General features: G+C 37.3%; 1 protein-coding gene across 5 annotated transcripts in view; it reads left to right on the top strand.

The window, feature by feature from the left end:
* ADAMTS20 (ADAM metallopeptidase with thrombospondin type 1 motif 20) overlaps positions 1-13,799 on the top strand; it is a 90,072-nt gene that overhangs the window by 62,870 nt on the left and 13,403 nt on the right. For all 5 annotated transcript variants that reach the window (XR_010363653.1, XR_010363654.1, XR_010363655.1 and 2 more), the window contains exons 29-30: positions 11,933-12,100; positions 13,317-13,490. Coding sequence is in view for 2 of the 5 variants with exons in the window: in XM_064422476.1 (XP_064278546.1) it covers positions 11,933-12,100; positions 13,317-13,490 (342 nt within the window). In the remaining 3 variants the exon portion in view is untranslated. The remainder of the gene's footprint in view (positions 1-11,932; positions 12,101-13,316; positions 13,491-13,799) is intronic.

Below are 13,799 nucleotides of genomic sequence, written 5' to 3'. Positions count from 1 at the left end.
ACGCTAAAATAATATTTAATATAAATGGGGGGGTGTTAATTAATTTAGTTATATTTAGTTAAGTGCTATAGAAAAAGTTGTATTTTCTATGCTTCTGAGAAGTTTAAAAAAATTTCTGACAATACTGTATTGTGACAGCACATATTGCTTTTTATTTTAAGTTTTTTAAAGTTTAAATACAAAATCTTAGATTTTAATCAAATGAAAAAATTGACATGATACAATGTTTTTTATAGAGCAGAAAGGCACACAGAGTTTATGTATTTTTCATTCCTTTAATTTCTGAGCTACTGTTTTGCTGTTGCTAACATGATGAAAAATGATAAATTAGAGCTTGCACTTGTTGGAATCCAGCACTTCTTTTGCTGATTTTTAGATTTTTGCAAATTCAGCTGAAACTAATTAATCTACTGTTGTTAAACTGTCTTGTGTCTACTTACTTTTGTAACTGGTTAATTGAAAAGTGCCTATTCCTTAAGATAATAAAATGAAGTTTTAAATAGTTGAAATATTACAAGAAAAGGCTTTTTAACTGTGCAATCCCTTCATGGAAGTGTAGCTTCCATAATATCATCCTCCATCATATTAAAAATGTGCTCCAACTTTCATTGTGAAGACCTGTGAACAAAATGTCCCTCTCAAAGGGCCAAAGTTACTTTTCAGTGAGTGCAGATCATGTCATTCCTGTGCATTTGTTGGGTTTTCCCCAGCTTCACAGGAGGCTGGAGGCTAAACTACCTGTGATAGAGTCTGTTAAATTGTGTCCCATTTTTGGAAGCAATAAAGAGACTAATTTTGGGTTGCTGTTTGGTTTTCATGGAGGTTTTTGAACACAGCTGCTGGATGGACACAGGTACATCTGTTATTCTCTATATGAAAAATGTGTCTGGAAATATATCCATTTATTTGAAACAGAGAGAACCCCCTGCACTTCTTTTTCTCATGGTGGATTTCCTTAAGGTCTCCTGTCTCCATTTCTGCCAACCTTCTATCTTGATGCTTGCACTTTACTCACTGCCTCCAGTGCTTCTGCTTTCATGTAATTGCTTAAAAGTGTTACTAGTGCTGCATGGCTGTGGGGTGCAGGAAGATGAGTCTGGCTGAAGTCTGGCCAAGTCAGCGATTTGATGTCTGCGATGCTGTAATGGTGAAAGTGCCCATACAAAGCTCTTGCAGAAGGTATAAAAGGCACAGGGCAGGACTGTAATTTTGTAAATTTCACACAAATTTATACTTGTAGATTAGATTTTCAAAAAGATCTAGTGAGAGTCTAGCTCTGTTACTGACTGTCACTGATTTCAGAAGGAAAGGTAAGGCAGAATTATTTGTTGAGGGTATTGGTTTTGTTTTTTAATTTACTAATGTTTCTGTTTTTTTAATTATGATTTGTCTTTGTTGTATATATCATTCAACTGAAAGAACACATAGCAGATGAGTTGCTGCAGGAATGCTGGCTGAACACAATAGTTTATCTGTTCTCTCACTCCCAGCAAATAATAAGCTGATAATACTTTTCATTGCTTTAATATATTCTGTCATGAATGACAGTTTCAATGGTGCTTGAATGAGGGCTTAAGGTAAATTTTCTAGCAGAGAAACATGCAGAACCTCCAGTGACAAATTTAAGACTGCACATGAGGTAGCTGAGCCTGCCAAATGGCTGCTGAAAGGAGGCAGAAATACCTCTTGGTTTCCTAATTCTCAAGTGGTAACCAGACAGAGGACTCAAATGAAGAGCATGTAAGACAGGATGAATAGCTAGATAATTCAATTTTTACTGTAAATGAGAGATGAAATGGAAGATATAAAGGAAGAGGTAAATGAGATAGCAGATATGATGTGTCATCACTATTGAATGAGAATTCATGAAAATAGGATTATTATTTTTAAATTTCCACCCACATTAACATCTCCATAGTCCATTGTTCTTGTGTTATTGCAATAGCTACAAGCTTGTTTGAAAGTCTAATAGTGTTATATGAGTCATGTAGGTAAAACAAAGAGAAGGTTGCTGACTGGAAAAGCTCAGTCTCATTTATGAATACATGTAGACAGCACAGGAATTCAAGGCACAGTGGAGCCTGTCTGAGTATTGCAGTAGGTGGGGAGCTGAGCATCGTATCTCATGGGGAGTTGGTCTGCCCATGAGCATGGTCTGGTTTTCAAATGCTCTGTAGCTGGCACCAAGAAGGATTTCAGTCTTTAGGCAGTGATGGGCAGAATAGTAGTGTTCATCCTGAGGGGGGAAGACATGACAGGGCTTTCAAAGAAGGACATGGTCTTCTGTTTTATTTGTTCTGAACTTGGAGAAATGCATAGTATTTGAGATGTCAGAAAGGTAGGCCAAATTAAGAGTCACTCACAAATCTAACTGGAATGAATAAAAGGCATTCTGTAGATGATAATTAAGTGGAATCTCAAGGGTTCTGGTTTTGATTTTTTCCAACAGCTGCAAAGAGTATGGTTTTTCAACTGACATCCAGGCAGATTGCCATTTTCTGACAGTAAGGAAACTGCCAGCTGCACTGGACAAAAGAATTCAGACCATGTGGTGTCAACTTAAAAAAATATCATCTAAAGTTTCTCAGCATCATCAGCAGTGTGGCTTCTTCAGATGTGAAATCCTTTTACTTTCAATGTATGTGCTGATGGTTCTGACTTTGTTTTAATCAGGATGTCTTTAGGTTTAAGAGGAATAGCACATTCCTAGTAGATGCCAGATATATCCTCTCATAGCAGTTTTTCCTTCCTGTTATCCACATCAACCCTAAAATCTGCCTTTTATTCCCCCATCATTCCTGCTTTTTTGTGTTTGTATGTAGATGTATGTAGCTTCTCATTTATGTCCATCTGTTAAATAGATATACTTCAACATGCTTGGAAAATGATTACTCAGGAGTTTTTTGTTACCCTTAAGATGCAAATTGAAACAAAATTGTCTAAAAAGGAGTCCAATAGAAGCAGGTTTTTTATGGAGCAGACAGTGCTCTCTCCTTACAGAAAAGGTATGGTGGGGAACAGTGGCCAGGTTAGATGACCTCAGAGAGTCACAGCAGTCTCTGTGCTCAGCTGCCACTTGCAAATAGCTGTGAGGTTGTGCTGCAGTGCACTCTGGTGTTAACATCTCCAGTACACACCTGGAAGCCTCAGAAAACAATGGATGGTAGAATCTTGGTGCATGCCTACTTCTCAGCTTGTTACACAGCCAGAATATGTAGGCAGACTGAAAGGGGGAAAAAACGTAGAAGTTCCTCTTGGGCTGACTAGAGAAAAGGATCACTGCCTTATTTTGTTTCTGAATTTTAAAAATCCAATATTAGATGATGATAGTTGGAGCGGATTGTCCTCTGGTCTATTCCTCTCACGGCAGTAGGTAATGGCAGTTCCTTTGCACAGGGCCTGTCCTTCCTGAGCTGCTGTGCTGAAGAGAATGGCTTCTGAAAAGTAAACTTAAAAATTTCCCTCATAAAGAATGAGAACTGACCTTCAACAGTACTTTCTACTACAAAAGTCATGTATACTACACCACACTTGTGATTTTTTTAATTAATTACAAGTAATTGAGGTGAAATTGCTGGGGAGGTGTCCTGAAAAGTGGTGTTCAAATATATGCTTTTGAAGTAACACTATAAGTTTAACCCAGAGCAGTACTCTTACTTGAAAACTATCTAAATACAGAAGAGGTGTTATTGTAAATACTGGAATTCTGATGCAAAATTAATATCCAGTGATACTTTCTGGATGAAGTTTAGGCCAACATTAACTAGAAAGTCATGACTGCAATCTGAAGAATCTAGTTATAAATAATTCAGGTCACAGAGGAAGGCTTTCTTCATATGTTAGAATAAAGTGACTCTGGGACTCTTAAGCTTGCCTACATGTTTCCTCATAAAAATATCTGACAGCTCACAGTAATATATTTCTTATATTGGATGGGTAAGGGTCTGGGGTTACAAATGAATTTTAGAGTCTGTTAAAATTTTTCTTAATAATTAAGGAGAGGCATGGTGATTGTGGAACCTTAATCCAAATTTAGCAAGGATTCAGAAAGGACTATCAGGCAGCTCTAACAAGTACATTGAGGGTTTAGTCTAGGACAGATAATCCAAACCTTATTTGGATAAAATAATTAAATATTATCGTATTTTGTAGTTGATGGTACTTGTAACAGATACAAAATATGCCTTTTCTGTGGCATAGAACTGGCAACTTCTGCTGTGAAGTCTCACTGTAGGGCTTGAACAGAAGAATATCCACGTTTTTCCACCTCCCTCTGCCTAAAGTCTGAGAAAGAACAAAAGATGAACTTCATGCAAGTGAGGGTGTAGCATCCCTGTCATTGAAGACAAGAATGACAAACTGCTGTCAGGAATGGTCCGTGTATAGCTGATTCAAACTGAGCAGCATCGTGAATTGGATGATGTCTGTAGGTCCTTCTTAGCCTAGCCTTCTCCCCTTCCATTCCTGTAGCTGCAAAAGCACAGTCAGAAAAGTGGCAAAGCAGACTTACAGACTGCAGATGGAAGGAGGACTTAATCAAGATATCTTCTGAACATCAGAGAAATGTGATATAACACTGAACTTTTGAAGTCAAGCCATACTCAAAGAGAACTCAATTCTTCAGTGTAAGTTTTGTAGTTGACATGGTGTAACTTAGATGTAACAGTAAATAATACATATATTTCTTGGAGTTCAATCCACTCTTCCTCAGGAGTGATGGAATGTTTGATCCTTGGTCCTTTCTGGGTGCATGAGCTAATGGCATAAATGTTTGTACTTGTTTTAGCAAAGAATTACTGACTCCAAATCAAAGAATTCAGTAGGATCTAATTACAGAGTCTGTGTTGCTTCTTAACAGTTGTCGACATACTTAAAGGAATGAACAGCTCTTTGAGTGCTTTTATCTGAAAAATGCATAATTGTGCTCAAGCATTGCAAAAACCCCTGGGAAGATGAAGCAAGCAGAGGAGACAAAGAAGATCTAGTTCTAATACAGCAAATGAGAAGTTGAAAGTAATTCTCACCTAAGCAATGCTCAAAGTATTGATTTATTAACTGTGCAGTTGTGATCCCACTCTACTTCTAGAATATTAAAAGAGTCCAAACAGGCTTTTGGGCCAATTAGAGATCATCAAAATGCAATTTGCCAGACAACTTAAGCAACTACCATGTTTAATCCCATTTTAAACTGAACTTCCTGTCCATCACACAAGTCCCTGACCAAAAAAAAAAAGGCAGAAAAAGGAAGAAAATACCTTTTAACATTTGTAATATATTTTGTCCTTTTTCAGTGCTGCTGTTGTGGCTTAGCCCCTGTAGACATTGAACACCACACAACCACTCCCTCCTTCCCCCTTGGTGGGATGGGGACAAGAATTGGAAGGATAAAAGCAGGAAAACTCATGGGTTAAGAAAAGTAATTTTTATAGGTAAAGCAAGAGCTGCACCAACAGGCAAAGCAAAGAAAGGGATTAATTCACCACTTCCCATGGACAGGCAGGTATTCAACCATCCCCAGAAAAGCAAGGCTACATCATGTGTGATCATTTTTTGGGAAGGCAAATGCAATCTCTCCACATGCCTCTGCTTCCTCCCTTTCCCCCACATGACCATGGCATTACTTGGTCTGGACTGTGTCACCTCTAAACTTTTTTACCTCCAGCCTCCTTGCTGTCCTTGAAGCTGTGTGACATTGTTCAGCAATAACTAAAATATCCTTGTGTTTTCAACACTGTCTTGGTCACAAATCCAAAAGCTTGCACTAGCTACTATGAAGGAAATTACCTCTATCATCTTCTAGTCTCTCATCTATTTTTAATTCTCTGTATATCTAATACAAATATAAAAAGAAGCTATTACATGCTTTCCATTTACTGGTCTATTTTTCAGTATCCAGAAGCCCACTAGGCTACCAGCTAAACTACACAAAGCACTTCCTTTAAAGAAATGGTTAAGGAAATTTGAATCCACCAAGAAATACAAGGTCTTCAAGTTTTCAATGAAATAATAATAGCAAAAGAATCAAAAATCTTTTAGTGAAGTTGCATATCTGCTGCAGAAAGAGCCCTAATTTGGTAGGAATTGATGATGGCATGCCTGTCTGAGAGTCCATCTGTGCCACAGAAAGCATGAGTTTTGTCAAGCTGATCCCTACAGAACTTTATTGCTATGAAGAAAACACAAACAGATGAATCCTAGTTACCAGTGTTATGGAATGACTTTGAACAATAGTAATGAAATCCAGCTTTTTACTGCAGGTTTATGTTTTTAAAATAATATGGCATATGGGAAATATTACTTTATCCAATGTTGAGACAAGTGCTAGAATTTCTGTGTAAAATTGTTACAGGATGGGATTTTTTCAGCTTGCATTTTTTTGAGGAAATGTTCATATTTCATCTGAGATTTAATGTTCTTATGGATTTTTTCTTCCTACATGGTCAATCTGCAGAAAATATATGGAAAATTGTCCTCTCTCACCATAAACCTCCAATTGTCCAATTGTGCAGAATGTCGTACAAATGAAACCGGATTATAGACAAACTGAGCCATGAGGACCACGCTCAAGTAGTCAAGGACCATGTTCAAGTTTGAGTGGAGAGCTGTCAAGCAGCCAGAATTACTGCAGTTGTACTTCCCCTGTCAGGAGAATCAGGAGAGTGAGGCCTTGGGAAGATCACCACCACATCAGGGTGGGCACCAAGCAGTGAGAGGACCTTATTCCACAGAGAGTGTGGAGTAACACATTAGGAACTCCGAGATGGAACACAGGCTCACGGAGGGGAAAGTTCAGCCTTGTAAGAAATGTGCTGTGGGCTCAATGCATTGAGAGGACAGGAGTGGCTTCCTGAGCACAGAACAAGGCTTTGCTCCTGCACCTGTGAGAATTCTTACTGATGTTACAGAGCTGAAGGAAGGCCAGGCAGGCAGATGTCTTAGGTCAGTGTTCAGTATGCAGCTCTCTAAAGAAAATACTGACTGGTGGGGTTAGAGTGTAAGACAGTGCAAGACATCTCCCTGTAAGCTGCATTTAGATGCCTTTAGGCACTTCAAATTCCACTCAGATCTTCTATGGAATATATATTTTCATTCAAGGAACTGAGTAGGATCTATGCTCTGTCCTTACACAAGTGAAAAGACGTTCCCCACTTGATATTGATGAAACATTTTTATTTAGCATTTGAGTGACTTGGTGTTCTGTCTTTGATATTTGTTCTCTGTAATGGAGGACAAGCAACACTTAACACTTGGTCAGAAGTCTCCCATGAACAGTGTATTGGACTGGAAGAGTCTTCTCTTGCTGAAGGTGGGTCACTATGCAGTAAAGAACACATCTGAGCCTGCCTGTATGTGATGCCAAAGCACTGTGGGAAAAAATGATCCTTTTAAGAAATCTTTTTTATATATTATATAAGCAATGAAGCCAGAATGTACCAAATTTCAGGAGAATACTGTACATACAGACTAATCTGACCTCTGAAACTTTCCACTGATGATCCTGGGTCTTCTACATCCATGGCAAGTGTTCTAGTTTTTTCATGTGGTAAAAATATAAATCTGGAGCATTTATTTTTCTTCAGTTGCACTAAATATCCTCTGTCACTGTGTTTTGCAGTGTGCTTCACTCATCTGCTTAGAGCAATTTCTTTCTTCAACTTGTTATTAGAAATAGAGGAAAATCTGTTTTCCGGATGTTAATTGTCCTTATGGGTTTGACTAAGCTGGCCAATCTGATAAAAAGATTGTGCATGCATGTAGAATTAGACTGTTACCACTTTTTAAGATCACTTTTTTAAAGATACTTGGCTGTGGCTCAGGGCAATCTAGGTGCTTCTGTAACTGATGTATTTGCAAGGCTTTAAGAACAGCCCTCAGATCAGTTGCCTAAATTTTATTGATGTCCCAGTGAAATTGTAAATGATCTGGTCCTTAGAGATATTTAGGTTTCTACTCCTCACACTGTGATAGGTGGGAGATGGTCACTGCAGCAGATGTAGGAATCTGGCACTGTGGAACCACTCTGAAGTGGGCAGGAGCTGCTCCATGAAATTCCAGAAGATGCAGTACTCCAAGCACTTGGCTGTAGCAAAGCTGCTTAAAGGCACGTCTTAGTTTAGTGCTTTATTTGTTTTTAAGTTTTGACAATTATATTTAAGCAGAAATTTACAGATGTACACATATCTGTGGGGTTTTCTAGCTTTTACAAGCATCAGGAGTTTCATTCCTTCAGAGCAAAACCACATTAATATAATGAATTAAACATCAGCGTTCTTTCATGAATTAAGTAAAAAACCACCCAGCCAAAACACAAAACAACAAAAACAAACAAATAAAAAACCCCACCCAAAAATCCCAGTAGAAAAGCTCTTAAATTGAAACCCATAAAAGGATGCAAGTGAATCACTTCTTGCAGAGTGACAGTCCTCTTTTTCAGTATAAGGTCTATTCAACAGGAGGTTTGGATACATGTGAGCAGAGAATGAGATCTTGATGAATATGGGAAAAAATGAGATAGTAAATCTATATGCAGAAATGTTGTCTCTGTACATTTTAAGTATTTAATGCATTTGATGTTTTTTGATACAGCCCCAACATGTTGAACATATCTTTCTAACTTTTAAACATAACATTAAATTGATATGGAGTGAAAGTCTCCCTGCAAAAAGTTATTTAAATGTGGCTATTTACATGATATGAGTTAGCAATATTTTGTAACTTATTGTCTTTTACAGCAAATAAAAAAATAGATCAGATGACTTATACTAGTTACATTACTGAAAAGATAAATTATATTCCCTATATTTTTGGTTTTTAAAAGTGCAAACATAAAATAATTGAAAGTAATTTCTGCCTTCAGATTTTAGGTATTTTTCATCTCAATTTCTGCATTTTTACATTAAGATACCTAGGTTTCAGCTAGGTATCTTAATAGTTGGTATCTTTTAGTCATCAAAGCTAAACAGTATTTAAGTGATATATTTGTAATTGTTCATAAAACCTCTGTTATTTTTAACCATACCATTTCTAAGATGGTATTTTCCTTTCTGAACTCCCTCTTTTAATTCCTGTATTCTAATTACAAGAGTAAGTAGAACATCTTTATAACAGAGACGTAGGCATTTCTCTGGAACTGCTAATAATACCTTCTAATAAATTAACACAAAAATCTTTAGTTTTTTCTTTAGAAGTAATAGCACAAATTATAAAGATCAAATAAGGACATTTAACTGTAACAGATATATAACTCCATTGAATTAGAACCAACAAAGAGAAGAAAAAACTAGGCCAACCACAGAAATTCAGATCAAGTTCTCACTTGTGCAGAAGTAAACATGTAATGCTGTATCTAGTGAGCAGAGATATGGGCACATCTTTCTAAGGCTGAGATGCAGAATAAGACATTTCTTTGCATAGTCTATTGCTGTTAGCAGCCAGGAGCCCTGTACAATAAATAAAACTTTTGTTGAATACAATATATCTGCACAATATAAACAAAGACGTGTATCTGCTGTAAAGTGTTGTCCTAGTACTTAATGTTGAGGGCAACAAATTAGACTGAGACTGTGCTGTGCTGTGAGATTATTCTGTGTTGTGGTAGCCTCACCTCCTGAAGTGGAGACTTCCTAGGAGGGTTTCTTTGGTTGCAGCTCTCAGCCTGGAATGCTGTCCCACAAGGCCTCTCCTGGGAGCTCTCTGGAGCCTGATTTATTCTGCAGAGGAGGCCATTGAGGAAGGAGGGACATGTAGGATTTTTCTGACATCACAGGAGGTTAAGTAACTCAGTGCTGTGCTTCACTTCCTACTAAAGAATTAAAGGGAAGAACATTTAAAATTTAGGCATTCTTTATGTCTACAGCTTACATCTGGACTTCTCTTGGAAAAAAAGCTTTAAGAGAAGGTAGAGTCAATTATCAGATACTAACAGTATTTTAGTTTTTGTGCAAGTTTTCATGCCTGCTTTGATAAATAAATCCTCTGATTTCAGAGCTAAGTCTTCTGGAAGAGTTTTGTAATGACATGATTTAAACATTTTAAGTTTTCTGACCTACATTAGTCATATATTAAAATTTCAGGTATTTTTTGTAATTTTCCTATCTTAAACTATTTTCCAAATTAATTGTAAACAGAAATTGTAAGACTACAAGAACATTATTTTAAAAAGATAAATTGAAAGGTTTTGCTGAGAGCAAAATAAATTAATTTAAAAACAAGCATTTTAGAGTAGACAGGTAAAAGGCAAACTGTGGCCAAATCAGTGCCCTTATCTTTTTTGTAAATATAGTTGCATAAGAGAAATATGCCACCCATTTTATTGTGTGGCAGATGCATTGCTTAATTCTGCAGTTTTAATTTTAAGCACAGTGGCAGTTTCAATCAAGCCTTTAAGATTATACATATAAATGTTTAAAGGCATAGAAATCCTTGTGATATTGAGGACAACCGAGTAAGCTGAGATTCTGTTTAACAAACTGTTAAACAAAAATGTTTTTACGTAGTAGATTAATTTATTACAGCTGCTTGTTCTCTATTTTAAAAACTTTCATCCAGCTGTCCTTCTCAGGCAAATATTTACCAGACTTTGTACTGAAAGCAGAATGACCTGAACTTAATTTCCTGAAAGTAGAAGACATATGTGTTCAAAAATGCTTTCTTAAGTTAGCATGTAATGCTAATGATGTAGATGATGTGACATAAATGGAAGACATATATCTTAATTTCTTTTGTGGAAAGTCTATATTTTAATTTTTTTTCATATCCACTAAAAAAATCAATTTTTATTTGACTATTATTTTTCTACCTGAATTAATTATCTTCCCATAGGAAGTGTTTTATCAATCATAAAATAAAGCATGGATGAAATCCTAGATCAAATTAAGCATGTTCTCTTTCCAGACAGAAAAAAAATTGTCTCCATTGATCTAAAGTTTTTAATAGGCTGATGCAAAATATTTAAGAAGGAAATACTAAAGTACTTATACTCATTTTGTTCATGGTTCATGAGAAATCAGCTGAGTAGCCACCTAATGTGGAAGAAGTTCAGATGATTGACTTCCTTGTTTGACTGAAAGCTCCCTAGGTCCTGTAGCCCTACTCTGTAGGTGTATGGGACAGCCCTGATGTGATGAATCCAAACCTCACTGAAGTCTGACAGCAGTCCAGCAGTGGGATGGCAGTCCATGGCAGAGCAATGGCCATTCCTCCAGCAGAGCCTGATCCATCAGACATGCTGTAGTCTCACCTAGAGTGCACTGCCAGGGAGGGTTTCACAGAACGAACCTGCTGCCCTGACAGTTTGACATTGGAGGAAGGTAGAAAGGAAGGTCCAGCTCTGTATATTGCAGCAGCTTTCTGGAGAAAATGGGATACTGGGGGGTGGGGCAAGTCCACACCTGTGAGGACTGAGCTTTAACCGGTGATGTCTCCTTCATACCTCTTCTCTTGCCTGTTTGCCACATACCATAACATACCCAAAGCTCATGGAGGGCAGTTGCAAAGCAAACATGAGTTTGTAGCCTACTAGCTGGAAACATACATAGCCATGATATTGCATTTTTATTTCTTTGGTACTTGTGATAAGCATTGTGCCTATGTGAAAATAGCAGTACACATCTGGAAACAGCTGTTAGAGCATGTTCTTGTGAGATCATAGTATCCAGCTGTCTCCTGCATGGATATGGATGGCTGAGCACAGGTATTTCTCAATGATGACATCAATGAATGAACAAGATGTGAGACATATTTGGCACCTGATCTGTTCTGCTCAGTATGAGAGCTTACAGAGAAGTTTCAGACACGTCCAGCAGATGTTGTGGCATAATACAGAAACTCCTGTAACGGCCGAGTCCATTCTGGGTGAGGCCACAGCTTCTTCTGGTTTTCTTATTGCTCTGAGATTTTTAGCAAAGTAATGAAATAACACTTCTCTTTTCAGTGTTCTGTTTCCTGTGGAAAAGGTTTGAAGTTTCGTGATGTGCATTGCATTAACAGCTTCCAAGCGAAAATAGAAGAAGACAACTGCAAACATTTGAAAAAGCCACGAACATACAAAATATGTAGAGCTGGAAGATGTCCTTCTTGGAAGGCCAGCAGATGGAATGAGGTATGTAAAAACTTCCATAATTATGTTCTCCATGAAAATGCAAGGCAATATCATATTCATGACACACTGCTTTACTGGGAAAAATTGTCAGTATGCACATCACAATGAAATTAACAAATTAGCAAGTATTAATTGTATTTTCTTTTTCTTTTTTTTAAGAATAATGAAAAATAAATGTATGTGAAAATTGAAATTATTTGCTAATCTCAATTTTGCACTGAATAGCTACTTAGGGCTTTCCTAATCTTACCTTGTATATTAACAATTAATTTGTAAAGCTTACTTCTTACCTTCTGCAATGAATTCATTAATATCACTATTTGCTATCTTAGTCTAAAGAGTGAAATGGAGCCAGGTTTGTGGGAAAAGGACAAGAAAAAGGGCTTGTGGGCACAAATACTGGCCTTTTCCCTGGTTTGGTCTTATAAAACATCTATCACCTTATTGTAAAATTGTGTGTAACTGAGCACATTTCAATATTTTGTATTTCACTCACTCTTTCAACACAAGATTCCCCACACTGGTAAAGGCATAGTACCATTTTGGACACGCTTGACAGAACAATGTGAACTTTATAACTGAGCTTGGGCCGTTAGGTAGGCTTTGGGACATAATCATGCTTCTGCCTAGGGTAAAAGGGAATTATATTTATCTCAGCAAGCACTAGTGGTATAGTGAAATTTCTTTGGCCAGGAAGAAGGAAAAGAGGCATTTGGCATTTAAGCTCTTCAGGGTTCAGAATTATTAGTACTACCTGCAAAAGACAGTGTCCTCAGAATATTGCACTTTTTGCAAGATTTTCTTACCTGAAACACTGAGATTTTTTTCTCTTTTATTGTAGTATTTGCATTTTAAAACAACAGACAGGACTGTCAGTCTCTAATAAAGACAAGATGCCAACTCAGAACTTCAACTGTTGATCTTGCAAAAATGTAAACTTTTGCTGTGCATATGTCTGTAGTGATTGTCCCTACTGTGAATTAAGGTAGGCAGAGAGCTCAGTTAGGTACCTCAGATGCAATTATTTTCTGTTTTTTTAAAACATTTTAATTGAAGTTTTGCATTTTCAACATAAATTTCTTCAGGTATTATACTCACATCACAAGGGCTGTGAAGTATATTTTAAATCATATCCTAAGAACTTCTAATGACAGCTGTATGCCCTTCTGGGGCAGTCTCGTTTCACAGCGACACAACTAATTTTGATCAATTTTAGTGCTCTGTATCCTGTGGAGTGGGGATTCAGCAAAGGGACATCTCCTGCCAGGTGACAGGCCTGGGGCAGGTGAGTGATGCCCTGTGCAGCCGTGACCTGCGCCCTGCCAGCACGAGGCACTGCCAGCTGCCCGCCTGCCTTCCGTACCACTGGCTGGCACATGGGTGGGAAGATGTAAGTAAGGTTTTTAACCTCTGTGACTTAATTGAGTTATATAATATGGCACAATAAGTATGGGGGTTTCTGTTCTTTTTTCATTTTTTTCCCCTGACATTTCGATGTATTTCTAGTAGCTGTTATGCTGTAGAATAACAAACAACCATGCTGGAAGTTTTGAAGGTCAAGCTGGCAAAACTTCAAAAATTACAAAAAATGTCAAATACTTTATTTGTGCTCTCTTTTTATAATCTCTACAGGATTTGCTTGTCTATTGCAGACAAAAGCTCTGGTGGAGTTTTGAGCAGGTATTTATTGATAGGACTG

Source organism: Passer domesticus, chromosome 5 (genome assembly GCF_036417665.1).
Source record: "Passer domesticus isolate bPasDom1 chromosome 5, bPasDom1.hap1, whole genome shotgun sequence".
NCBI lineage: Eukaryota > Metazoa > Chordata > Aves > Passeriformes > Passeridae > Passer > Passer domesticus.
This window is presented reverse-complemented; position numbering and strand designations above follow the sequence as displayed.